General features: G+C 41.0%; 1 protein-coding gene across 1 annotated transcript; it reads right to left on the bottom strand.

Moving 5' to 3' along the window:
• Positions 1-1,961: 1,961 nt before the first annotated feature.
• LOC121625199 (SH3 and cysteine-rich domain-containing protein 2-like) lies at positions 1,962-26,255 on the bottom strand. The gene is made up of 11 exons (XM_041963276.1): positions 26,166-26,255; positions 14,393-14,768; positions 12,956-13,050; positions 7,058-7,142; positions 6,727-6,833; positions 6,540-6,603; positions 5,247-5,302; positions 4,962-5,050; positions 3,948-3,999; positions 2,344-2,481; positions 1,962-2,096 (listed from the first exon to the last, which is right to left on the bottom strand). Exons 1-11 carry the CDS (start codon positions 26,253-26,255, stop codon positions 1,998-2,000), a joined length of 1,251 nt encoding a protein of 416 aa, XP_041819210.1. The 3' UTR covers positions 1,962-1,997.
• Between the last annotated feature and the right edge of the window lie 819 nt (positions 26,256-27,074).

The raw sequence follows: 27,074 nt of genomic DNA, 5'->3' as shown, positions 1-27,074 counted from the left end.
CTTTATTGAGAGATGTGAGGACCAAAGGGCAGCTAGCCATGTAAAGAACTAGCCCAGTAGTGTGCATTGAGGTGAGGAAGGGATTTCACCTGGGTTATACTGATCCTGAGCCAATCTTGGTTCTAGTCAGTGAAGTTAATGTTTCGCACGGTGCAGACTGATCCAAGACGGACACTTTGTAAAAGCTGCAATACTCCCAAAGCTGGAGTCCAAATCCAAATCTTTGCAAAAGCACAGGTATACACTGACACGTTCGCGGCTACGCTGGAAATAAGCTGAGTACAAAATAAAGTGAGTGACTAGAACTGTTGTGCATAGTATTTGAAAAGATTTGTGCTGAGAGGGCTAGATGATAATTAAGCAAAGGGATGCATACATTGGTAAGTGGGTCAATAAACAATAATCTCCTGTAATTTATAACTGTGAAGTTAATGCCCTTAGTTGGCTCCTGGATGGCTACAAACCTCTTGGCCAGAGTGCTGTACAGAGCAAATATATACAGTATCTTTATAAGGCTATTTACAAATACTGTCATATTTTTATTTACAGTTATTGCCACAACAAAGACAGTTTCACTGCCTTCTGGTTTATTATGACAGAGCAATAAATCAGATGGTGTGTGGTGATTTTGCCTTGTATTCCCTTAAATAACGGTAACAATAACAATCCCTTAGACCTAAACATAATCATGTGTGCTGGGAGAAACATTGGCCATACATCAAAAACTCATCACATTTCTGACAGCGGAAGTTTAGAACATGACCCTCTAAGAGACTGAAAGTTTGACAGCCTTCACCACCTTTTTTTGACAAATAGCACGGAGTTTGGCTTTTTATCCATCATCCTGAATTACAGCATTTCTTCGCTCTGCTCCTCCATGCAAGAAAAAGCGAGTACATCAGAAAGTCAAGACGGCACGCCATCCTCACGTTGAGAGCACACGGCCAGATATGACAGCGAATATTACAGGACGTCACACACAGACAAACAACGCTGAGAATATAATGGCAGGAGGGAGACTTCAGGGGTTGATTCTAGAGTTACATGGAACAGAGTGAACTATAAAAATCTGTGTGTTAGTGTGTGTAGAGAGAGTGTGACCGAAGGGCATACTTGGAGAGAAGCTCCCCGAGGTGCACGCACAGCATTTGTCACATCCGAGCTGTGAAGAGCATGAATCCACCGTAATCTAATCACTGAAAAGAAGTCTCAAATACAGAAACGCCAGTGTTTGCGTGTGTGTGTGTGTGTGTGTGTGTGTGTGTGTGCATTATGACTTTCATTTGACAGAATTAGCAGGGAGGACTTTTTACATACACATAATGTAATACCTGAATCACTTTGTGACATATATGCACATCATGAATCCATATTACAACAGCAGACGTGTGCACATTGTGAGCTGCACTCTGCGCGCACAAAACCGGTTCAGCACCCTGAGCTGAATCTACTAAACCAAATCTGTTTTTGAAACGACCGACCACAATGTGTTTGCACAAGCCACTACAATAAACAGCTACAATCTTTCACAATCTCTTTTGTCTCGTTTTCTCTAACACAAACGGTGAAATGAAGACAGCTTGCTCACAAAGTCCCTTAGGCTCGGACACGCCTTGACATCATAGTAAGGTAGTCCTCCATTTTTTGTAGACGGGTGGCCACTGGAAATGGCTAGTGAGGTAGCCAGACTTCCTGCACGCTATCCTCTTCAACATGATGCTACATCTCTGCTGTGTGTACAAAACCACACAAAGTTGTGCTACAAGAAAAGTAGCTCTAAAGAACTCTCCTTGAAGTCTTAATATTTAAAGTGTCCTGCAGTGAAAAGCAAAATTGTGGGTCATCGTCCACTCAAGCTGCTAATGCACTGCCACTTTTTGGAAGGGTGGAGGTGGGTGGTTGGCGGTCAGTGAGGTGTTGGGTAAACACTCCTGAGTATTCCTCCATCGTAGTGAGCTTCCTTATCAAACTGAGGGGCAAAGAGAAGTGCGCTGCCGTCATATTTCTAGCAGATACATCACAGGCACCAAGCCTCTCTTCTTCCCGCTGCTCAGCCGGAGGAAACCGTCAGTCTCCTCGTTCTTCCCCACACAGATCTGCAGAGGTGGAGTGGGTGAGGGGGGAAGGGTGGGGTATGGAGCAGGAGGAGGAGGAGCGACTGACATTCAGTAATGTGAGAGAGTTTGTGGACTGAGGCAAAAAGTGAGCTGCGGTAAAAGACGCAACATGCTGTCCTCTGTAATCTCAGCAGTTTCCTGCATGAATTTACATACATTTATTCAGTGAGTGTGTGTGTGTGTGCATGCGTGAGAGAAAAACTTGTATTTTTATGCGCGTGTTCACCTGGGCCTCTTTCACAGTCATCTGGCCTTTGTCTCGGTTGCCATGGAAACCAGCGGTGACCTTCCACACCCGCTCACCAGGGCGGACCCGCTGCACAAAGTTGGCCGGGAACAGTCCCACCTTGTCTCTGCTTTTCCCCTGGTAAACACACCCGAACATGGGCACATACACACACACACACACACACACACACACACACACGTACACAAACAGTCTGTTAGACAGATATAAATAGATATTTACTGTCCTCTGAGGTGGCTAGAATGGGAAAAACAATGGCTCTTAATTGCCTGTAGTACAAAAATCTATGATGCTGACTTCCCCTGATTTGAGTTAAATTCCTCTTCTATGCAACAGCCACAATTTGCCTCTGTTGACAATTCAAATCGTATTTCAGTCATCTGCCAGCTTACTTTTCAACAACGGCAAACCCAGCACACTACAGTCCTTGACAGTCCTTGGCTGAGCATACGCAATTAGATCCTTTGTGTTTTCATTTTTGTTTATTTGACCAGTCGCCTCAGTATGCATCACATTTACATCCACTAACACACTGGAATTTGAATAAACCATCACAATTAGCAGAAAAATGGAAATAAAAAGAGTGTTTTTGTTCACTAATTAGCAGCATCAGTACCAGACCAAAAAGCTTCTGTATTTGTGGAGCCGTAATCCTGGACTGTTCTCTTCAGAGACTCTGGCACAAAGGCGTACAAAGCCCATGAGTGTCCACTTAGCCATTTTTCTCATGTCCAAATGTTGACTTTGCAAATGCACGTTTATACTAAAATGGCAGGATGGGAGGTTAATTGTCAGTTTTCTGTAATTGAAATGTGGTTTGCATGGGTGGAAATTACTCTGAATTCTATAATCAAGTGTTTTGTACAATTGTACCATTTTACATCTATTTACGTGTATTTTGATGTAAATATTGTACCACATTCAAATCACACTCATTATAAAGTACAAGCTGTCTTGCCTAACTATAAGCATTCAGGTATGTTTGTTTTGTCATGTAATCAGATTGGAACTCTGTCTTTTGAGGTTGCAGCAAAGACAAAAAAGCTCCAGGTAACCTTAAGTATGTTTTAAATAGACCACTTATAGCTCTTTGACTTAAACACGCAGCTGTTTACACAATATGGTTACTATGCTTCCATTTTATTAAAGTGGATATCCTGGTACTTTTCCTGGAGTTTTGTTTATGTAAAGACCTGTCTGTCCTTGGGCAGGTGAAGGTTAAGATCTTCAGCTGCCTCATTAAACACAAACTACAATCTGTCTTCTTCCTCTTTTCCTCTTCATGCTAACTAGCTCTACTAACACCCACACATGCTGTCCTTCAAGCGCATCCACCAGCTCTTTAATCTTAGCGTCTCTGAAGAGCTCTGCTTTGAATGGAAAAACTGGTTCTATGACTGTTTTACTAAATGTGTGTGTTATTCTAGTGTCTATTCAAAGACCTTCCCCAGAGTTTTGTAGTGATAATATTTTATTCACCTAAACAAAGGCTTAGCAGAAAGAGAAATATGATAATTTTCACATGTTCAACGGTCAGGCAGCACTCAGTGCATTTGAATAGGAAGATTCTGTTCCTAGCCCACCTTCCACCAGTCCTCGTTGGAGTCATCTGTGACTTGAACTCTGTCACCAGGCCTGCAGGAACAACAAAGTGCTCTATGAGAAATTTCTAAAATTTACCATGATTCCCTAATGACAGCATCTAAAACACGGTACTCAGTAGTTTGACATTTCAGGAAATATGCTTATTGGCTTTCTTGCAGACTTGTGTCTGTCTTGATGTCTGTATGCTAACTAGGAAGCTACAGGTTAGCCAGCTAGCATGGCTCTCTGGCTGGAGCCAGGCTAACTGTGTCTAACCTGCTTTATGATAAGCTAAGATAACAGGGTGTTGCCTCTAGCGCCCGATCAAGTGTACAGACATGACAGTAGTGTCAATCCTCTCCACAAACTCTCAGCACAATAAGCGAATTTCCCAAAAATATTCCTTCAACAGAAGAATTTCACACCTATATTGCAGTTAGTGAGTAAAATGTAGCAATTATTGCCACATCACCCTTTAAATAGCATTTTATATCAAGATATGTTTTAAATTTTAGTCCCACATATAAATTAGAAGATTAGGCCTTATTGGTCAGGCATCACTTTATAGTTGATGTCACTAAATTTGTTTTTAAACATCTTTTTCTTTCATGTTTCATGTATTCAAACGTCACCATGAATTGAGTTATTTTTATAAAGGACAGCTCTGTCCATGTGAAGAGACGCCTCATGTGTCTTCTTGCACAGACGCCTCCACCAGATTAGTGCTGGCTGTCATATCACACTCAGCAGTTTGCTGCACGTACAGTCCTAACATACAAAGCTTTTTTTTTTTTTTTTTTAAATGTCACACACTCAATGCAGCTGTTTGTCCTTCCCGGCCTCCCAGCACGCACCCCCCTCTCAGTCCCCACCCTATAAACCCCTACAGTCGTCCTGCTGAGGAGGCAGATGGTGCCTGAATGTTAGCAAATTTTGGCCAGGTACACACTTCCTTCTCATCTGATTACTCTCATATACACACACAGTACAGTATATACAGAAACTAGACTGACTGTAGTTCCAAGTCGTTCTTCTCCTGAGGCAAAAACTTGTAGAGAGCCACATAGGTGTGGATGGAGTGAACCTCTACTCTCTTCGGAGTCTGACGGAAAGAAGGAGCATCAAAAGAGATAGAGACAGAGACAGAGACAGAGACAGAGATGAAGGTCATTATCTGTATGTTCCTCATGTGCAAGTCAGAAACCGATGAAAAGGACGAAGAACTTGAAGGGGGTCGACACGGAGCGTTTTCACCAAGAAAAATAAGCTGAAAGATGAGAGGAATGCTGAGTACACACCTTCAGGCTGACCCTGTCTTCTGAATCAGCCTTCTCGCTTTCAGGAGGGGTGAGCACTGGAGAGACAGACGCATAAACACAAAGACAGAAAGACAATATGCGTGGAGAGGATGAGGGGAAGAGTCAGGGTGCAAGAGAAAGACAAAACAGAGGGAGGGATACGCAGAGAGGTCTCGTCACTTTGCAGCAAACAGAAAGAAGGTTGAAGCCAAGGTCATTTACTGTGAAGTGGCAGCAGTACAAACAAATGATCCTGTCTCCTGGGACTGAAGACAGAGAGGTTAAAGTACTGCGAGGAGAACACACACACGCACATACACCACCTCTACAGCATACTGCATCTCATGTTTATATAGCTCTTTAACATTACTTTACCTCAGAAACAAAATGTACTGCACATATAAGATTATACTCGGGCTGTTTACTTTAAAAACGAGACATTCAACATAATTTGAGAAAACTATTGATGATGAAGCATCCAATTCTGGGACCATTGCATTGTTTTTGCTGGTGTAAATTTAGTTTTTTCTAACACAAAGTGGCTCGTGGGATTTTAGAGATTTTAAAGGAATATTTCAACATTTTGTGTCTGCTGTGTCTGGTTACCTTGCAGTGATTACATGATTCCCCATAAATAGAGCCTGATAAGTAAAGCTAACTGACTGCTAATGGTAGCTTTGTATTTTCTGTACAGACATGAGAGACATCTACCTCTTGGCAAGACAGCAAATAAACGATTTTCCCAAAATATTGAACGATTCCTTTATCAGAAAAACCAAAAGAGGAAAAGTCTCTACATGATCAATTGTAAACATCAGCCCAAGAGTTAGGTGAGAAGATCAATACCGCTCTCATATCTGTTTGCAGACGGCTAGCTTAGCACAAAAAAATGGAAACAGGAGGAACAGCTAGTTTGGCTCTGTTCGAAGGTTAACACCTACCAACCCCTTTAAAGTTCAACGGTTAATGTGTTAAATTGGTTAAATTAAATGGTTTAGTTTAGGCACAGGTGTTATGCTCCTAAAGATGTTAATGGACAGAGCCAGGCAAGCTGCATCCTACCGCTGCCATTATTTGCACTAAACTAAGCAAACCAGCTGCTGCTGGCGGCTTTATATCAAAAGTGGACATGAGAGCTGTATTAATCTTCTCATTTTCCTCTCAGAAAAAGATTGAACAAGAATATGCCCCAAAATTCTGAACTATTCCTTTAAGGCTTTTCAATATTTATCATGAAAGCTGCCAAACAGCCAGTCATCAGTTAGAAATTCAAAGGAAAATGATTTGACTTACTTCCTGGGATGTGCTCCTCTTCAGCTATTGGCTGGTTTTCTAGTTTGTCTTGCAGTTTTTCCACCTAGAATAAAGAAAGTGACTCAGCCGGCAAAAAGTCAACAATATTCTTGGTATGATTAATGTGGACGTGAATGTATGTGAATGACTGGGGTTGTCTGTGTGTTTTAAATGCGTTTTCTTATACCTCATGACACGGTGACTCAGAGATACTGCCGAAGCTTGAGCGACTCATCTGAGCCAGCGACGTTCCATAGCGCAGTGCTTCATACACAGGGTCAACATTATCTGCCTCTACACACAGCCAGACAAGATGGAACAAAGCAACACGTGCAGTTTATAGCTGACACTATGCCGACACGCACGCGCACACACACACACACACACACACACGCCCCTAAACACACACAGTGGCCTGTCAGGCATCAAGGACTGAAGGCCACAGACATGGTGATTAGTCATCTGAGATTACAGTTGTTTGGTGCAGTGAGGAATTAGCCAGCGTTCCCATCACTCACCCTGGGCAGCAGGGGCCTCTCTGACCACACCCAACACATCGGTGTTTAGCAGAGGAGAGCTGAAGTTCCTCTTGAAAGCTCCTGTCTGACAGGGGGGGGGAAGATAGGGAGGAGCGGAGAAAGAGAAACATTACTCCAGGCAGAAAAATGACAAAGGGCAGATGTAATATGTCAGTGTAAGACAATACCTGTGTGGTTTGAGTTGGGAAAGGTGGGCGCAGTGCAGCATGTGTGATGAAAGCTGAGTATCTGAAGTATGCTGAGCATCTTTGATGCAGATATTTTGCTTAACAGAAGAGTTTTTTGGGGGAAAAATGTGGAGGCACCTGGACTATGTTACTTGTCTTTATTTGCCTGAATGTCAAGAAGAAGAATCAGCAATATATAAGTGAAAAAACACCCAAGTATAACACTGTCTTAGTACACTAAAAACCGAAGGAAGGCCCATACTGTGTACAAATCTTCAATACTTTCACAGCCAGGATCTTAGTTAAGTTATTCAGCTTCATATCTGTGCATTTATAGTAATGTATGATGTAAGTACAGTGCAGGTTAAACTTAAAATGTCAATGCGCCCACCTCTTTCCTCTCATTGTGTCAATCTCTGTCAGTTATCTAATAAACACACAAAATAGCCCCCAAAATAATTATACACATATGTATACTATATACACACAAAAGTAAATGCTGACCATTAGTATGAGACAGAGTGTGAAGCCAAGACATTAGTCACAGTCAAACACTACAGCCCACTCCCCATCTCCTCCTCCACGACCTTTAATTTGTACTACATTTAAATGGACAATATGTAACATTTCCATACTAATGCATCTAAAAACAACAAGACCTTTGTTGTATATTTTGCTAAGTTGTGTACTTGGTGACACAGGAAACACCAGACGATGCCAGATGAAGAAGGAAGTCAGCGAACACTACAAAACACAACTTGAAAAAAACTTTAATATATGACCTTGTCCGGGAACATTTATGCTTGTGTCAGATTTTCATCTGCAATGGTGGTTGTTTAACAATGAAGACAACAACTCCCATGATCCAACGCGACTTCACAACATCAAACTACATCTAACTACTACAAACTACATTTTGTGTTGATTGTTTTGATTGCAAGACTGCTAGCTGCAGAAATGACATACTGTGCGTTTAAATGAATGAATAAAGTTGCATTTGAAAAGTAGTTGGTCTTGTGGGTGACATCGCTAAACATTTTGCTCGATTTGATGTCAGCTTATAGACTGTAGGAGGAAGAAGAGAAGTCATGAGGAGTAAGCAGCTGTGGTTCAGTATATTTTACCCTGATATTAGCGCTAAAGAGACAAAATACCTTGACATGCTTTTCCACCTTGACACATGTAGGTTAGATCAACTAATATGATCTATGACTGCATTATTGCAATAACTCTTATTACCCTCTGATGGTGGCAATAAGACACTCCTCATTAGTTTTAACAGGGAGCTTCTGAAGAAATGCCTCCCGACACCGCTATATGCTTAATGGAGTATGACTAAACTTATTTCTTAGCTGCCCTCAAGCAAATTTACCCTCATGGTCTGCGTATTGAGGCACCACAAAGGACTGTCTCTGTCAAACCAGTGCAGATCTTGTACTGTACAACTTTGATATGTGATTGTGTTTCTTTATTTAGCAAGAGAAATAGGTTTAGTGCATGGCTCATCAGTCCTGCTTTTGACAGTGGCTCTGATAAATCTGTGCTCTGCTCTCTAAATAGAAGCAGTTTATAAAGATAGTGTAACAGCTTTATTTAATCTCTGAATCTCTTTTCATCTGGTTTATAGTGATAGAAGCTGAAAATAACACGCCATCAGAAAAATGTCTTTAATGTTTGAGTTGTTTTCCTGCTGCCCTGTGGTACATTCAGCGCACAGCTTTGAGTGGTTTTAGTAATTTAAATAAAAGATATTCGACATGCATGCACTGTGTCACGATGTATCAAGTGAGAGATCATTGATAAATAATTTATCCACTGCCTGTCAATGTTTTCAGCAAGTATTCCATGTTGGTGGAAGCATTTGAGGTTTTTAACATTTTGTATGCTTGTGTCTAAAAGTGTGTGGAAAGTCAAAGTCAAGGAATGTGGAAGGAATTTCTAGAGAGGAAATAAATCAAAACGACGGCCATGACGATTTGACAGTTCCTGTGAGCGTAGACCTGAAAAGCACAGAAGTCCTCCAAAAGTGAAACACTGCTCCAAGGTTCTGAGGGGGTGTGATGGCTGCTCTCAGGACTGACAGACAAGAATTTGCCCAGAAACTCTTCTTTATCTCCTCGCTCACAGAACACAAACTTCACATCTAGACTGAAATAACTGCTCGAAACTCTGCGCCAACAAATAACTGAACAGCGTGACTTCAACAGTGTCATATCTATTTTTAACTAATGATGCAATTATAATAATACACCTCTTACAAATTCAAAATTACCACCATATGTTATACAAAGTCGTTAGTGTATATGTAGCATTTTTATCCATTTAGAATGTGCATATAAATATGCGTACAGGAGGGCTGTAAACAATTATATTTAGCATGGATTAATCTGCTAATTATTGTCTCAATTAATTGATCTATGTCTGTCTATGCCTTTAAATCTATGAATTATCTGGAAAATAGGGGAAAATACCATTACCAACTTCTTTAAGTCCAAGAAGATGTCACTAAAATGCTTGTTTTGTCTTACCAACAGTCTACAACCCTAAGATGTGCAATTCACAATGATATATGAAAGAGAGAAAAGTAGCAATTATCATCAAATAATATTAAGTAATTATCAAAATAGTAGTAGACTCGTCCATTAATCCACCAATCGTTGCAGCTCTAGAGTGGAGTAGAGAGAGTAGAGAGAGGTGCAGTTCTGGCCAAGTGTCTTGGGAGTTTGTGATGCTTTTTTTTCCCTGAGTATTGTTTTCATTACTCTTGTGTGAATCTGTCACAAAGTGCTTCACAGGAAACACAGGACACAAACAAAATAAAGGCGCTCTCTGTAAATAAACTTGGCGAATGCATCACTTATTCTCGGACTATTCTAATTAATGAGTGGAAATTGGCCTCATCTCCTCCGCCAGTGCTCCAAATTGAATCTGATGTGGTCAGAACTGGAGGTAGATAAATGATTTCCTCAGCATCGGAAACCTTGAATCTTCCTTTTCACATCCAATAGCCAAACACTACACCTACAATCACATACCGACATATCAGCAATGGTGACTGTGGAGCATTGCTGGATAGTCTTGGACTTGTTGAAGTTTAGTAGAGAAGACAAGCTAAAATTTCATACGTCGCTCAGTTGAGATGCACAGAAAGCAAGATTGGACTCTGATCGCTGGAATATAACAGAGAAGACTCACACGATTCGGATGAGGATGTGTGCGTGTCAAGCTTTCCAGTAAAAAAAAATATTTTGTTGATTGCTCAGCAGGCCTATTTCTTTAATCAAACTGTAATACATCTTAAAGTTCAATTAACATTGATTAGCAAAATTTTGTCATGATTCCAAAGTAATTTAAAGCTGCTTGATTCTGGAGATAATTTATAGCACTTGGTCACATGTGGGTGCACTCAGCAAATGGACTGAGAGTGAGCCAGATGAGCTGCAGTCACCCATATTCCTTTTTCATCTTTAATTACACCACTTCACATAAACACTAGCTTGAGTAAGTTGTGATATTTCACCAACTTATTATCACTAAATTCACATGCAAGCAGAATTTTAATGATGTAGCTGATCAAGGTGAAGCTCCTGTTCATTATCTTATATTAAGATCACTATTTGCACAGTAATTGCTAATTAGCTAACGATTAGTAAGAGTCTTCTAAAAATAGTGACATCTGTCAGTCTATTTTGTAGAAGAATTCTGAAGAATTCTTGAAACCAGGTGACTTCTATTCAAAAAGGTGGACGTCATGTTAACATAGAGGCAGATTTCTTTCATTTGTTTTGAGAAAGTAAGACTTATGGGACTCTCACACATCGACATAGTAACCAGCAATTGTAGCTCACACATAAATATAGTAGAGAATACTGAGTAAGCTTCCATCATTGTGAATGTGTAAACTCCATACAGTACTTGCACTGATATATTCATGGCTAGTCACACTTAGATATTCTGCTGCTCCTCACTGGACTCGGCTGCTAACAGACACTGTGCTCTATTCTCCCTGCGGCAGCCACATCGCTGCTCTGTCTGGCCTCAAGTCGCCCAAAGAGCGTGACTGGCATTTCTAATTTTCCCCACCAATCATGTGACTTAATTTACTTGACTTCATGATGTTGTCCATCTAGACAAGACAACTGTTGTCCCAAACCTATTCTAAATTCTGCTCTTTCCTGCATAACCTTTTCATTAAAATGTGTAAGATGAAGACTGACCCATATATCAAAAAACACCTGAAACCTGATCTATTTGCACACAAAAGCTTTGGATGAAGCATTAAGGTAAGTAAGCGAACCCTGGACCTTAAGTTACGTACGTAGATGTATAAGAACTAGTCTCGAACTCCATCCACTTTCAGTAAAACGCCTAATCCTTGCTTTGATGAGTGTGCAGTGATCGAAAAGGACACTGCCGAAGGCTTGGCGAGAGCCTGCCGTGTCATATCCTCGAGGGATTGTGTGCGCCTCAAAAACACTGAATTTCACACTGAATTAGCCAGACCAGCTGGTACAGGGAGATATTGATTTTCCAACAGAGTTGAGAGGGGAGGAAGGAAATGTAGCATCCAGACAAGAGAGAGGAAGAGAGGAGGGCGTTATGTGAGAAGAGCAGCACATGCGGGGAGGAAGGACAAAAAGGCTGAGTGAAGAAATGCTGGGACCTGGCGGCTGAAACTTTAACAGTGTCATCCTCCTCCGCTTTTATTTCTCTGATGGCATTTATAGTTGGGAGATAACTTTATCCCACTGCAACCCTTTCACACGTTTTCCAGTGTCTGACTCTACTTTGCCTTGGTCAATCCACATACCATTTATAACCTCTACCTTTTTGTCTCTGCTGGTTTGAAAAGGGTTTTATCCTCTTTTAACAAGACGGGGGCTTTGAGGCTAAGCATATTACCAGGACTAAAGGCTATGCCAACTGACTGAGAGAGCCAATGACAGCATCCAGATGCTGTTCAATTATGCTGACACAATGCATTCTGGGTGAGTCTCTGGCCTACAGAGAACATGCATTTCCAGCAAGTATTAGAAAAAATATGCACAGAATATAAAAATGTAATTAACTACATTAGAAACACTTTTGATCATGGTAAGCCGGGCTACAGGGAAATAACTCCAGCAAATGAGCAAAGCAACACAGGAATGTTTAATTTAATATTATTAATTAATACAAAGCCACCCTGACCAGTAATTAAGCATTTTATGCTCGTGAGAGTTGTCCCATCAAGGGTGGCAATGTTCCCTTTCACAAGTCAGGGACACAAATACAATAAGGCTACAATAATAAAGCATGATAATATACATTTTGTTACAGAAAAAGGGCAGAGACGGGTAAAACACTAGTGATCAGTGAAGTAAATAACACTATAGAATACTATAATGAATATCTTGTTAGAAAATAGTATGAGGACAAATGATAAAAACAATAATATTACGTTGGTTACACATATTTCCTGCTTTCTCACTGACCAGGTGGCACATCCAGCTACTTTTACAAGATGTTGGAAGAACATCTGAGATTTTCACACCCTTGCTAACACCAGATGACCACATATCTCTGAGTGTCAAATCTCTGCCAGACAAGTGCCAGACACTAGTAGAGAAACTTTGTTTAGCTACATATTTTATTTGGGGAGTAAGGTGTAACCAGCTTCATAATGCATGGTAGTGACATTTCATGATGAGACAGTCTGAACTGTTCTTACCTTGCCATTACAGGGCTGCAGTGAGAGCTCCGACGAGCACCAGAGGTGGGCCGCCAGCTTACAGGCTTTACAACGCAGTCCCTGCTTGGAGTTCCCTGGTGATGGCAATGGGGGTGAGAAGAAACAAATGTTGCTTTCTTTAGCTTTTGTGTCCATTTTCCTTTCTTTGCATTGTGAAGTTTGCAATTGTAGGTGCTTCACGCATCAACTCTGCAAATTAAATGCTCCAAGTTTATTTACACAAAACATTAAGTGCACCAGATGTTTGCCTCACATGTGGAACCTATACTTGAGGTATCGAATAAACTGTCTAAACATCAGTTCTGACACTCTCACGCTTCATGGTCTGCATGCAAAATGTTCTCAGTGCACTGGCCTGTAGCTGCAGGTATGTTTAATGTTAAAAAAACAAATATTAAATGCTCCACTCTTGAGCAAATGTCACAAAATGCTGCACTAGTTAAGACATGGCCTGTTCAGATAGTTTAAAACATTCCACATTGATGATCAAACTAATTTCAACCAAGTCTCATCTAGTGTATATGGGCCATAACAATTAAATCTCAGTATACCTTGGCCTTGATTTGTGGCTAATCAATGTGCTCTTAAGACAGTTCTGCCAGTGATTAAGCAATCAGAGTCCACAAACATGTGCCCCCATACACAATCAATCACATCCTGAATTGATCCTGATCCACAGGCATCCAGGTCTGAAACCAGGTCCTAAAATTGATTCCTTCTACAACAGTTTCTGTTGCAGTTTCTCTCTTAGTTTCATAATGCTGGTAAAAGAGATATATATAAAAAACAGCCTGGACTAGAGCCACAACAAACTGTTATTTGGAAATATATTAAGCTTGATGACTTAGCTTACATCAAAGGTGCAGCTGAGAAACATCAGCATACCAATTCTAAGAAAAGGCGATACAGTTCCCAAAGGAGGGATGTACACAAGATTGGACTACAGAGATTGTTGTCAATAATTGTCACTGCTCAGGAAATAGACCTGGTCCACAGTGAGATTTGTGGATTAGGCTGAAAAATGATTTTTCTTCCTTTGAGAACCACAAATGAAATTTGTTTCATTATTTTGGGTGAAGTGGCAGGTTTCCCAGAGGAAAAAGCAATCCTTCAAAGCTGGTGTTCCACCAAGCCTTTTCTAACAGATATATCTAGTACCTTGATTCAGCCAGGTACAGAAGATTTATTAAACTAGCATTCAGCAGTATCCATTGAACATCTTATTTCTGCATTAATAGAGTCGCTCACCTTTTGGAACATTTATGTCCTTTATGGGAGTGATGAAAGTAACAAAACAGCCGCTAACAATCAAAAGAAACCATAAGGTGTGGTGAACTTCACTGACTCTGGTTAAATTCACACACACCTGTCCAACATGGCTGCATTCTTTCTGTTTTTGAAGTAACTGGCACCTACCTTGGATCATGTGTTTGCATCGCTGGCAGCTGGTAGGCCTACGGAAGACGTGCTCTTGGAAACAGTGGGTCTTGACCGGTTGCACCGGCTGGGCCTGAGACTTTGGCTGGTTTTTGGAGGTCACAGACAGCGAGGGACTGACAGAAGGTGAGTGCGATGTCAACGAGGGGTTGGGACTGACAGACGGGGAATGGGAGGGAGAGCGCTCATAGGCCAGTGGGGATTCGGAGAAGGGGGGAGGAGATGGCGGGGGTGGAGGTGTGGTGATGAGGGCTGAGGGAGGGCGGGATTCGCCGTTACTTCGCTGGAAAAAGTTGTCCACGCTCTTGCTGCGCATGACTGATTTGAAGGACAGGGAGCGCTTCAATCGCTGCAACTAAAAGACAAAAAAAAAACAAAAGAGAAGATGTGTAAATGACCCGAAGAATGTGTCAAATTTCAACCCGCTTCTAAGAGAATTGTGTGACTGTTTCACAGGAATGAGGATATATTGACTACATTAACATGAAAACACACCCATCTGTGGAAGGGGGAGCAAACCAAGCCACACAAGAAGTCAAGAAGGCCCTAAAGACCTATTTAATCAATTATTTACTCACTGTGAAAGACTGGGTTCTGTATGAGCACATTTTCTACCAAAGTTGGAACAGTTTTTCTTATTTCACATGCAAGATTGCTGTCTGTGCTCTCAGTGGTTTGCGCTCAGGTGAAGAAAGGTTAACGGTAAATGGACTGCCTTTATATAGCGTCTAGTTCCTAATCCTACCGGCCACCCGAAGCGCTTTACAACACCACACACACACACAGACACACACACACACACACACACACACACACACACTGGTGGCAGAGGGTATCGTGCAAGGTGCCTTCCGCTCATCCATAACCATTCACACGCACACTCAAACACCAATGGCACAGCTACCGGGCGCAATTTAGAGGTTCAGTATCTTGCCCAAGGACACTTTGAAATATAGGCTGTATGGGCCAGTGATGGAACCACTGACCTACTGATTAGTGGACAACTGCCCTCCCACCTCCAGCCCCTGTGGCGTACTTTGATAACACGTACTTTAATGCACCAGTCAGAAATTATCAACATTTGAATCAAAATGTGATGACAATTGTGTCCAGGCCAGTGGCAATTAAATCTGATTAAACCACACCCACACAGTCCTGATGGGGCAGATTATTTAGTTTTTTTTGTTAAACTCTTAATAAATATGAGTATTTAACAGCATGGAAAAATACTTGGGATTCAAAAACAAGTTGTCAAGGCTTTCAGAGTCCTAACGTGATGACTGATTACAACTTGATAAGCTACAGGAGCCATCCTTTCTTTTAACTGTGACATTATATACAGCAACGAGTGAAACAAAGGAAGTGTCCATCTTGAGGGGATGTGCAGTGTTTGAAAAATCTGTCTGTTAAACAGCAGTCTGTTAGCTCTACCCTCTGACTGTCCTTGCCCTGCCAGGATCTGATCTTCCATCTTCAGCTTTTCCCCGCTTTCCTTAGATCACAAATTTGCCATCCCTTGCGAATCCACGCAAGTCAATACCCCTTAAAATTCACGTTTGATTAGTTTTATTGAGCGGCCTGCACCTTCGCATTCAAAGCAGTCAGTGATGCACGGCAAACACTGTGTTTATCTTTGACCCTGCCTGCCTCCATGTCCTGCGCGCTTGCCATCCAGTGCTTTTGGCTACAATAAAGGGGAAGTCATAATGACAAACAATTACAGGGATTTAGGAGCGATGGGATTCAATATATGGATAATAATAACTGCTGCAGATTCATAAATCAAGAGAATGGCCTGGAGAATGAGGGCAAGGATGTAATAGGTCCCTGAGACTGAACAGTAGCTCCTAAATTTACACAGAGCTCATTAGTTGTCTATGTTAGCGACCTAGCCACTGTTTTGATTGCATTTTGTTTATTTTGTGGCATTGGCATGTTTATGCATGTAACGATGTAGAAAAAGGACATTTTTTTCCTCTTCTAAAAAAACTGCAACGTATGTTTTATGTCACTGTTTTAATGTTTATGTGTAGGATAGCAGCATCCTGTTCGTGTCTATTGCACCTTTGAGCTTTGCATTGCCCATCTGACTCCCTTGCAGAAAATTCGATCAATAGCATTGAGCGGATTCGTCTTTTTCTTCTTTAAGCTACAGATTCACAGATGCCAATTAGTTTGAGTGATGAAAAGAGTCTTCTCTGTTGACTCATTAGTGAGTGCCTCTTGTAAATGTTTTCTACAGGGAGCTGAGTCCAAGCTTTCCTTAATGGCCTTTTCTTGGCTCGACTGGTAGCCCATCCAGTAATGGATGTTCCTCTCTATTAGATTTTTAACTTGTCTGACTTTGTTAATCTTCTCTGTGGTGAAGGCCGGTCTTTGCTCCAGTTCCAGGGGAAAAGGAACAATTTCTTTAAGGCACAAATTAGGAAACACACAACTGATAATCAATTGCTGAATGTACCTCTCTGAGCTTTTACAAAGATTAAAGAAATAGGACTCATCAGAAGATAAAGGAATAAAACATATTTCTAAGTTGCTTTACAGGGCTGAATAATAATTGGACTTTCATTTTAACATCAGCCAGTGCCTCAGCATGTACGCACTTTAACTTCCATTAAAGTCCATATCGTCCACAGATGTGCACTGATGAAAGCAATAAATAATTCTTAAAGGAATACATTTTTAGTGGACGGTTTTATACACTTCATGAGAGTATCTATTATTCAGCAGTGTCTGCGTCTATCTACACTTTCCTAGTTGTCCAATCCTATAAATTTGAGGCTTAAGTTTGTTGAAAATGTACAAAGATGCAAAGTAGTTTTTGCAGCTTGGCTACATTCAAGCCACATTCATGGTCAGAAGTATGTGGTCATTCCTGTCAGGGACATCATGATATGTTGGACAAAAGTGTGCTTCATTCTGGGAAAAACCTCTTTCAAATGACAATGTCCTGGAGCCATGACCTCGACCCCATCCAACACTTTTGGGATCAAGTGAAATGATGTCTGCAAGTCAGGCCTTATCGGCCTTATCGTGACTTAAAGGGAGCAAATCCCTTCAGCCAGGATTCAGAAATTTAACAAAAGCCTTCTCAGAGATGTAGGGCCCATTAATGCCCTTGGTTTTTGAATGAATGGTTCAACAAAAAACAACAATATACTTTATTTGCCCATTCATTTATTCATTCAACCTTTATTTCACAGAACAAACAGCAGACAATAAAACCGGTATGAGCAGATTGTTGTGTGGCGAAGCCTGGTGTGGTCTTTAATATACTTAGGCAAATTAATTGAGCGAAGCAATAAATGGATTCAGTTATTCATATCTGAATATCAGTAAAAGTGCGAATACAACAAAAACATTATTGCATCTGCCCAAGCTGCTCAAAATTGGGGAGCTGCAGGGCGTAACACTGTACATGCACGACTATCTTGATCATCTCCAATCCTTTATGGCCATTATATATGTGTGTGTGTGTGTGTTATAATGTGGAAACATGGTGTTCATAAACGTGAACAAAATAAAGCAGCCTCACAGTGCCTACTTATATCACATCGCATCCTCCCCTGAAAACAGCACGAATCAAAAGCACAGTTCTAATGAATACAAATCTCTATGTTTCTCCATGGCAGTCTTGTGTCTCTCTGTAAGGTTTTGAAAAGTCTATTTATGGATCACAGAACTTGGGAACCATCACACTCTGAACTACTGACAGCAATTAGCTCATCACAGCGTGAGTAGTGTAGTGTACTAGAACAGACTGTGGTTTGAGGAAGAAGATGAAGCAAAGAATATGAGGAAAGTATGAGGGCAGTCAAAGAATGCGAGGTAAAAAACAAGTGAAACTGAAATAAGAAATGGGAAAAGGAGCATAGTGAGAAAAGGGAGACTGAAAATACCACTCCGCCACCACCGTCAACCCCCCTTGTCTTTGAAAGCCCAACAATGCACCAGGGCCTTTCTCTATCACACCTCTGACAGGCAAACGGTACAGTGGAGAGACAGAGCAGCCTTGTTCTTCGGCCGTTTAAAAATGAGCATGGAGCGCAGAGATGTTTGGTGAGGGCTTCTATAAATAGGCTGTTGTGAGGAATGCCTGGATAAATTAATGATTAAGATGGGGGGGGGGGGCTGTTCACACAAGATGCCTGTGAAAGGCAAAAAGTCATCCTGTCGCCACTACAACAACTACTACAGTTGCAAATGCTGTCACAAGCAACCCTCAGGAAAGAGGATTAAACTTTGTATCTGTAAAAATGGTCTTCTGTCTTCACTGTGGGTGTGGGTGCACAGATATGCACCTACACCTACCTATAAGCTATAAAGGTATTGTAAAAAAAAATAGTAGCACAGCAAGTAAACCTGTATTTGACAGAACATGGCTTTTGCATTTTGGCCTTTCATCCACACACAAACACAGTTTTAGTTCACTGACAACGGACCTTTTGGAAAAGTCCCTCCAGGGTGAAGATATTCAGAAACTCTGTTTGCAGTGGTGACATGTAGACAGGGAAAACAGAGATTTTTTGGCTTGTGATGACAGAGTGTGCACCGTTATGACCTTTGTTCACATGGCAGGACTGTTTACATGTTTACACATCAATGTACAGTTACTCTTCCCCCTTTATTGAGGAACATAAGTGTCAGAATGCATTACGGAGGTCACTGCTACATAATAAAACACTTCCAGTCGTGAAATCACAAATCCTGCTCTGGTGAAGGTGGGTCGGATCTCTAGTTGTAGGTAGCCTACAGAAAATAGCCAACATGGCTTTTTAAGAAATGTTTGTTAGCATTTGCTTGGTCACAGTTCATCACGACTTTACCAGTCATGGTTGCTACCGTTGACGGAAAGTTCAACTGAAGCCAACTGCTGGCGGCAGAATGCATATCCATTAAACCATCTATGATGTACTGTTGGACTGAATTTAGAGTTTTCCTTGCAGAAGTAAAAAGACATAAAACAATAATCGTCCCGTCACTGCACGTCTGCCAGCAGTTTAAACTACCATAAAGCTGGCACGTCTCTTCTGGTGGTCTAGATCTTGTCGAGGAATCAGTTCTGGGTGAGCTGGGTGCAGATACATAAAACTAAATGCTTTAAGTCATAAAAAATACATAAGCTCTTATTACTTCAGGTTTATAAGCCTAGTTTGGATGAGAAATTCTTGTTTTATCCTTATGTGGCACCAGTAATATCCTTGAAGAGTGCCAAAGCTGCCTTTGTGTCCTTATGCACAACCATTACACAGCACACACTGTATGTATGTTGAAAGCTGTAACAGCCTATTGATTGATGAAACATGAAACGATCAGAATGATCCAAAATTCACTACTCTAATTCCTACAATTTTAATGCAATGTGTGCAGTGTTTTACACATGTTATTTCCACATTTGTAAATGTCTTATTAACACCTTACTGAACAGTCTAGATGACAGTATGTAAATGTAAATACAGTGATGCACTTTCTAAATAACCACCACTTTCTGTTTAATGCTGATCTGCAGCTGGGACACAGTTGAGCAACTTACCCCAATGTCTGCCAACTCCTGCCCACTGCAGTGTTTTTCTCAGGACATCTCTACATCCTGATGATATTCAAAGCATTACTGAACCTGACTACATTTTGCATTTTTCTCGCAGTGACCTGAGCTTTGAATTAAGGATGACCTCATTAGGCGCTGTTCCAGCTGGACCCTGTTAGATAAAAGTGCACCTACTGAAACGACCTTTTGTGGGAATGGAAAGTTGTTATGCATCACTGCACAAGCTGCACTGCTGGTCATAGGAACATTTGGAACAAACTGATAACTTCCTAGAACAAAGCAAAACTGAAAACAGTATGTTCACTCGATCCAACCCTATATATTCAAAGATTTTAGTATCCTGAGGAACTCTTATGAGAGGTAAAGTTGTTAGTATTTGTAGTCATGTTGCTTTGTTTGCAATACAACTATTGAAAATTATATTCAGATGTAAAGACATAAACTTTGTGCGACAGTTGCAAGTTGCTGGGGCAGTCCATCTGATCTTTTCCAATCGTGGTTCTGTTGATTTTCACTATATTACTTACCACATTAGTGTCATATCACAACTTTATAACTCAACAGATAATAGACTGCAGCAATTGCAAACTCACAGATTGGAGGACGAGCTAAAACAAGGCTTTTATTTTAAGGATTTTCCAAATGGGAAAACAAACCTAAAGCGAACCAGAGGTGTCTCTGGGACCAATTATATTATATGTAAATGTCTTAGGTGAAAGAAAAGGTGTGAATCAAGATAAATTATTCTCATATCCCAATTTCACATTCACAGCTCTGTGAGTGGCTTTCACATATCTGGTTGTTGTTTGGGTTGGGCTGTTTCAGCGTGATACATGAGCCTCTTGCTAGCAAAGACTTCGCCAGCTCACAAGCTGCCTGCCTGAGCGTGCAGCAAAAGAAGCTTGCATTTCCAAATCCAGCCATTTAAAAGGCTTAAATAGACAAGGAGCTTTTGCAACTAGCATTATGTGACTGCTACAACTGCTCTTTGATTTTCACATAGTGGTGAAACAACACTCATTGTGGCATTCATAACAAGCTGGTTACCCTTTCATTCTGCATTAGGGCTATATTATCTTACATTTAACACACAGATATTAAACTGTGTACTTAGAGGAGGAAAATCACCCCTCTAACAACTGTCATCCAGGAAGATAAGTGACTGATACCATCCTGTTTTGTCTGTATTCAAGCACATCGAAGTCAATCAGTAGTGCATGTTTCTGGACAAGTTTTCGTTATGTGGTTCCACACTGAACTCAGTGCCTTCATAAGTCTTTGTGAGTCTGTTTACGTACAGTAAAAGAGTAAAGAGAAAACATGATATATGCAGGGTGCAGGGCAAGATCATTATATTTGTATTCAAAGCATAACCATCCTTATTGACTTTTAGGTGCGCTCAGAAATCATGATTTAGAATAAATGTGGCACCAATGTAGAAGGAGAAATTCTTCTACGCAGGGGATGAATTCTTCACTTAATAAACCACAGCCTTAAACTTGCAAAGGACGTTTCTAAAGTTTTTAAAACCTTTAATAATGAAACGTTATTTCAATGAAACTTATGAGCAGTATGTTCTTGAATTTGATAATAAAGTTACATAATAGTTGCTAAGTCACCCCAGCTCTTTATGAATGATCATTTGTCTTGCAGTCAAATGTGTACTTTGTTCAGTTTGTTTCAAGGTAAGTCTGACTTTCAGAATTGTAGATCAGAACTATCCATTATAAAACTTTATTTTTTCCACTCCATTGCATCAACAGTGTTGCCTTTAGAGACAAAGTAACCTCCGATGTTAACTGTCTCTAAAGGAGCAGCCTGAGGTCAGTACTAAACAAAGGACTAAATAAAGTTGATATTTATTCCCAACTGACTCCACTGTGACACTGCACATGGGACTCTGCTGCATCAGCAGCATTTTAGAACTCAATCAAGGACAGTAATTCAATGACTTCATCATTAATCACAACAGTGCTGTGTCACCATTGGATACACAAGCAAGATGGTGACACTGTAAAGCACGAAAATGTTTGTTTATGAGTTTGCATGCATTCGTGGATAAAGACGCATTGATGTCCCATCTTGTTTTCTGTCTGTCTTTTACCGTCTCTCTCACGGTGTGTCTGTGTATCTGTTTTCTGTGCAGATTACATTTTGTATCAAAGGTCAGAAGTACAAGTCAATCACTCTACAGGAGAAACACAAACATATCATGGTGTGTCAGAAGTTAGGCTGGTGAGTGATGTATCCTCCTGCTAACAGTGATATGGAAGAAACAAACACAAAGAGGCAGAACACACTTTGTCAGGAAACGTCATCATAGTATAACCATATGAATGGTACAGACACATGCTGGGACACATCAGAAAAGCGCTGCAGGTGCATTTGTTCATTAAAGAGATTAAGTTACCTACCGACACAGGAATTCACAAGTTAATATTAAAGAGGAAATTAAATGTCAGCATGTGGATACTGTCGAAACAGCATAATTTTACAATTTACAACTATGCATTTGTATTTAATGATTACTTTCATGAACTGTAAAAATAACAAAATAGAAGTTGACTGTTTTCCTGTATATTTATGAAAAGTCATTTAAAGACTAAAAACTAAAGATCAGAGAGGTTTGAAAGAGAGAGAAGTCTTTATCAACAAAGACTTCCTGTCTGTCTTACTTCGTAATTTGACATTCTCTTCTCTTTCATTGTGTCTTATCTCCTCTCTCCTGCTTTTCTTCTCATAGTTACACTTCTCTCCTCTCCTCTTTCTCTCAATTTCCCTCATTCCTGGCAGGACCTCTGGCTGGCTATCCTATTCTTAAATCACCTTCATCCTCTCAAGCACTCAGGCAACCATCAGCAGCCAGCCACTCAGAGCTATGGAGAGAGAAGACAATGTAGGCAAGGAAGGAGGAATAGGAGAGGAGAGACAGAAAGAGAGAAAGACGAGGAGAGATGAAGTGCTTGTGGAAAAGGACAGGGTTTTGGGTTTCATTTCAATGGGCCAGTCAATAGAAAAGAGAAAGGAAATACAAATTCTAAGAGGAGAGCAAGAAATTAATTAGATAAAGAGAGGAGGAAAAAGGGCTGATAAGAAAGTAAGTGGAAGAACAGCAGAAAGATATCTGAGAAAGTGAGTGTGAAGGGCAAAGTCGGAGAGAAACCGCTGCCATCATTTTTGCCTCATAAAAATGTCTTTGTGTTGGCTGAGAAAGCGACGGGCCATGTGAACGCCCTGCGGACTGGGGCCCTGCACCACCTTGCATTATCAGCATTCACACCCACTGTCTTGTGTGAATATTAAACTTTATGTAGCAGCTGATCCTGAGCATGGCTCACATTTCATCCCCCAACACACAACGTACAAGTCATCATGTTTAAAACGAAGCTACAGCCAACAGCTGGTTAGCTTAGCTTAGCACAAAGACTGGGAACAGGGGGAAACAGCTAGCCTGGCTCTGTCCACAGCTGGCAAAATTCACCTGTATTATACATAAAAATTATAATTTGCAGTTTAATGAGGGTAATGTGCTGGATCTTTGCTGGTTGCGTCAGCTGCTACCAGCCAAGAAATATTCTGGCATATAACCCCCAAGAAACGTTTTGTATGGATTAAACAAATGCTACACTTACTTAGTGGGGTTTAGAGGTCTTCATAGGTGTATTTTATTACCTCTGGACAGAGCCAGGCAAACTGCTTCCCACTTATGTCCACTGTTTATGTTAAACTAAGATACCTGGTGGCTGGCTGTAACGTCAAATTAAGTGTACAGACATGAGCATTGTATGAATCTCCTCATCTAACGTTCGGCAAGAACGCAAACTCCTTTTACCATTGCTTTGTATTTCATAATGCCTAACTTTCCCAGTTCTTCATTAACTTTACTATAACTCACTAAAGGCAAGACATTTGAATGAGCTCCAAATGATTAGAGAGGAATACTAATATTTTTGGAACTGTCACCTTGCCTGTAGGTGGATGAGGTGGAATAACTATTCACTGTCTGTCACAGCCTCTATTAGAAGCACTCTAGAAAGCTGGTAGACCCACTTAGCACTGTAATAAATACTCAGAGAGCCGAGGGACAGTGGAGACAGAGAGGCAATGGAGAGTGAGAGATGAAGGAAAGAGAGCTTGATGAGGAGATGAGAAAGGATTGCAGAGAGAGAGGCAGTAAGAGGAGCTGAGAAAGAGAAAGGCGTGGAAGCAGAACAGGTAAAGCAAAAGGTGGAAACTGTTATTGAATGAATAGAGCAAGGAGAAAAGTGAAAAGATTGAGAGTGACAGAAAGAAACGAGTGATGCTCTAGAGATACCCTCGAGCAGACTACTCTAAAAGAGACCTCAACTGTAACACACATTTAATCTTTCCCTCCTCTTTCCTCTTCATTCTTCTTCTGCATGATGCGAAGTGGTTGAGGCTGCCAGCAGGGGCTTTGGCAAACACAGAGCTCCACGGCTGACGCAGCTCGGAGGATTGTTTCCTCCCAGTCCTGTTTTGTCTGGACAACCATTTGTGTGAATTATGGCCCAGCCCCTAGCAAGACACAGCAAACATCTGCTAGCTGATTGGCTCATAAATTCACGCAGCAGCTCAACGCCCACCATCCATTGTGTTGTCTGCAGTCAACAAGAGGCCCGTCCTGCCAGGCTTGTTCCAGATCCCTGTGGCGATGACCAACAAACGTCAGCCTTAATGTCGTTTGTTGTTGTGATTGCTGCTGCACAGGCCGTTCCTAAAGCTCATTTGAAAATGTTGAAAAAATAATTACGACCCGGGATATTTAGAGCAAGTCAGTGAGTGAGAATTTACTGAGAGCAGTCTCAGTTTGAAGTTCAGAAGAAGGATCAATCAGCAAAAAAGAAATACAATCTTTTTTTCAGAAAAATACAACATCGGACTGAGGTTATTATACACTAAAGAAGGCAACTGCCGTGGGACCCAAGAACTCCAGTAAACTGTGTTTACTGATTTGTGCTTATTTCAGTGAAAATCTATGCACCACCAATGCAAAATATTTACTGACATGATAAATGTCTTCTCAAAGGGGGTCAAAATCTAGTCTTAACTCTTCATTATCTTAATTTTGTGCTAATTAATTGTGTTTAACCCATATTTAAGCGTCATTTGAAGTTCCATTGATGTTGGAAACCTATTTTGCAAAGGTCAGGATGGCAGCATAAAAAGTTATAAATGTAAAAAATACAAAATCAGACAACAGGCAGAACAACACTAACAACAGATAACAATACGAACACAAGCGTAAAGTAAGCCAAGAATTCTTTTTGCAGACTATTGAGTGGATTGAGTAGAATACGTGAACGTTGTGCGATCTCAGATAATAATTGCAAGATAAAGTCAAGATGCAAGATGGTTATACAGTAAATTACCCCTGCAGCAAATCTGGGGATGGGTAATATTCAGGAAGAAAAAGCATAGAAAAACTGTATATTGCACAGAGAGTGGGAAGAATGTGAAGTTAACAGAGGACCGGCAGCTCATTCTCTGCCATTGCAGGTTAATACGTCCATGCCTCGACCACATATGCCTTCCTGTGACTCATGACGGTCCCACTGGTTTTCCAAGAGAAATGATGCAAGGCTCCCCAAAGGTACAGGCTCATAACTCCTCTGCCTGGATGCTGCAGCACCCCCATTTACTGCATGGACAATACATTGTGGATGTCTTCAAACTGAGGCGAAAGCCAACAAAAACACCTTCTCCAGTCATCTTCCTTAACTTGTCTGCCTACACCTGCGTCAAGGTTGTCAATAAGGGATAATAGTCTTAACCTGTGTTAATTTCATCATTGTATAGTTCAAGAAAACAGCATTTTCTTGACTTGGTGTCCCTAATATTTTAGTGGTTTCACTACACATGTGCCACAGAAAGCACACACACGCACCTTCACGTAATCTCTGCCCTCTAACTTTGAGGTCAGGGTACAACAAGAATTAAAGCAGCTTAGCTCTTATGCAAGACCTGCAGCCTCCTCAGAATTAGCCCCGTGAGACAGACAGCAACTTAGTCAAAATTTGCACTGAAAACATTTCAATTTTAAAGAGTTAAAGGTTTAAATCCTTAAATTGAGCATTCCAACAGTAGAGCCACCCTTGCTCAACTAATGATCTGTTAATTTTCTTGATGTTTTAAAACGAGGGGGGAGGAAAAAAAGTCGCCATATTTACACAGGTGTGTCGTTACCTTTGATTCAGGTTGGCTGGGCACGGTAGCCTGTGGTCGGTGAAGGTCTCGGTTTTGCGGCTCGTTCTCCTTCTCGCTGATTTCCGTCATCTCGGCTCACAAAAGGTTCCCTCAACAGCGAAACTGTGACAAATTGATAAGTCCACGGCGGCAGAGAAGCGGGGCTAGCTAAGCACACAGGGGTTTAAACATCGCTACGGTGTCTCAACGGAAGAGGTAGAGCTAGTTTCAACTGTCAAGTCATCTTTCGTCGGCAACATCCATCTGGGAATTAGCTTTTTAAGTATAATACGGTATTCCGTCGAGAAGCGATAATGATTCTGTGGAGGGATAAATAACCAGCATCCGCCGGTATGTTTGCCCACTTCTCTCCGCTGTCTCGCGCCTCTCGCATCCACCGGCCAGTTTTGCTCCCCTCGCGCACACACTCACGCGCGCTCTTACAACAACTTTGATTTCGCCGTGACGAAGCGTTTGGCTCCTTCTGGTTGGTCCAAGCGTCTCAAAATACGCCAGAGGGACCTGTGAAGCGCTTCCGGATTGGCTGAGAGATGATGACGATCGGTGAAGTGGGTAGTACGAGAGTGAATGCCACAGTATTTAACTTTTGTGATACAGCTTCGGACACGTCGTTGTTTACATCGTTAACTTTCAGTACATAATAATAGAATTATCATAATTTTTAAATAATAATATTTTTGATGGGTGACAAATTAAAGGAAAAATAAGAAGGTGTCTTAAGTGTCGCACCTTGCCAAGTCTGTCACTTTAATGGATGGCTGAACAATACTCCTTCATTTGGAAGAAGTGCTCAGAGCTTTTACTTATCTAAAGAGAAGAAGCAATACTACAGTGTAAAAAGCTTTTCTTAAGTAAAAGTCCTGAATTCAAACCTTGCTAGAGGAAGAG

Source organism: Chelmon rostratus, chromosome 21 (genome assembly GCF_017976325.1).
Source record: "Chelmon rostratus isolate fCheRos1 chromosome 21, fCheRos1.pri, whole genome shotgun sequence".
Classification (NCBI taxonomy): Eukaryota; Metazoa; Chordata; class Actinopteri; order Chaetodontiformes; family Chaetodontidae; genus Chelmon; species Chelmon rostratus.
Note: the sequence above shows the minus strand (reverse complement) of the source record. Positions and strands in the feature narration are given on the sequence as shown.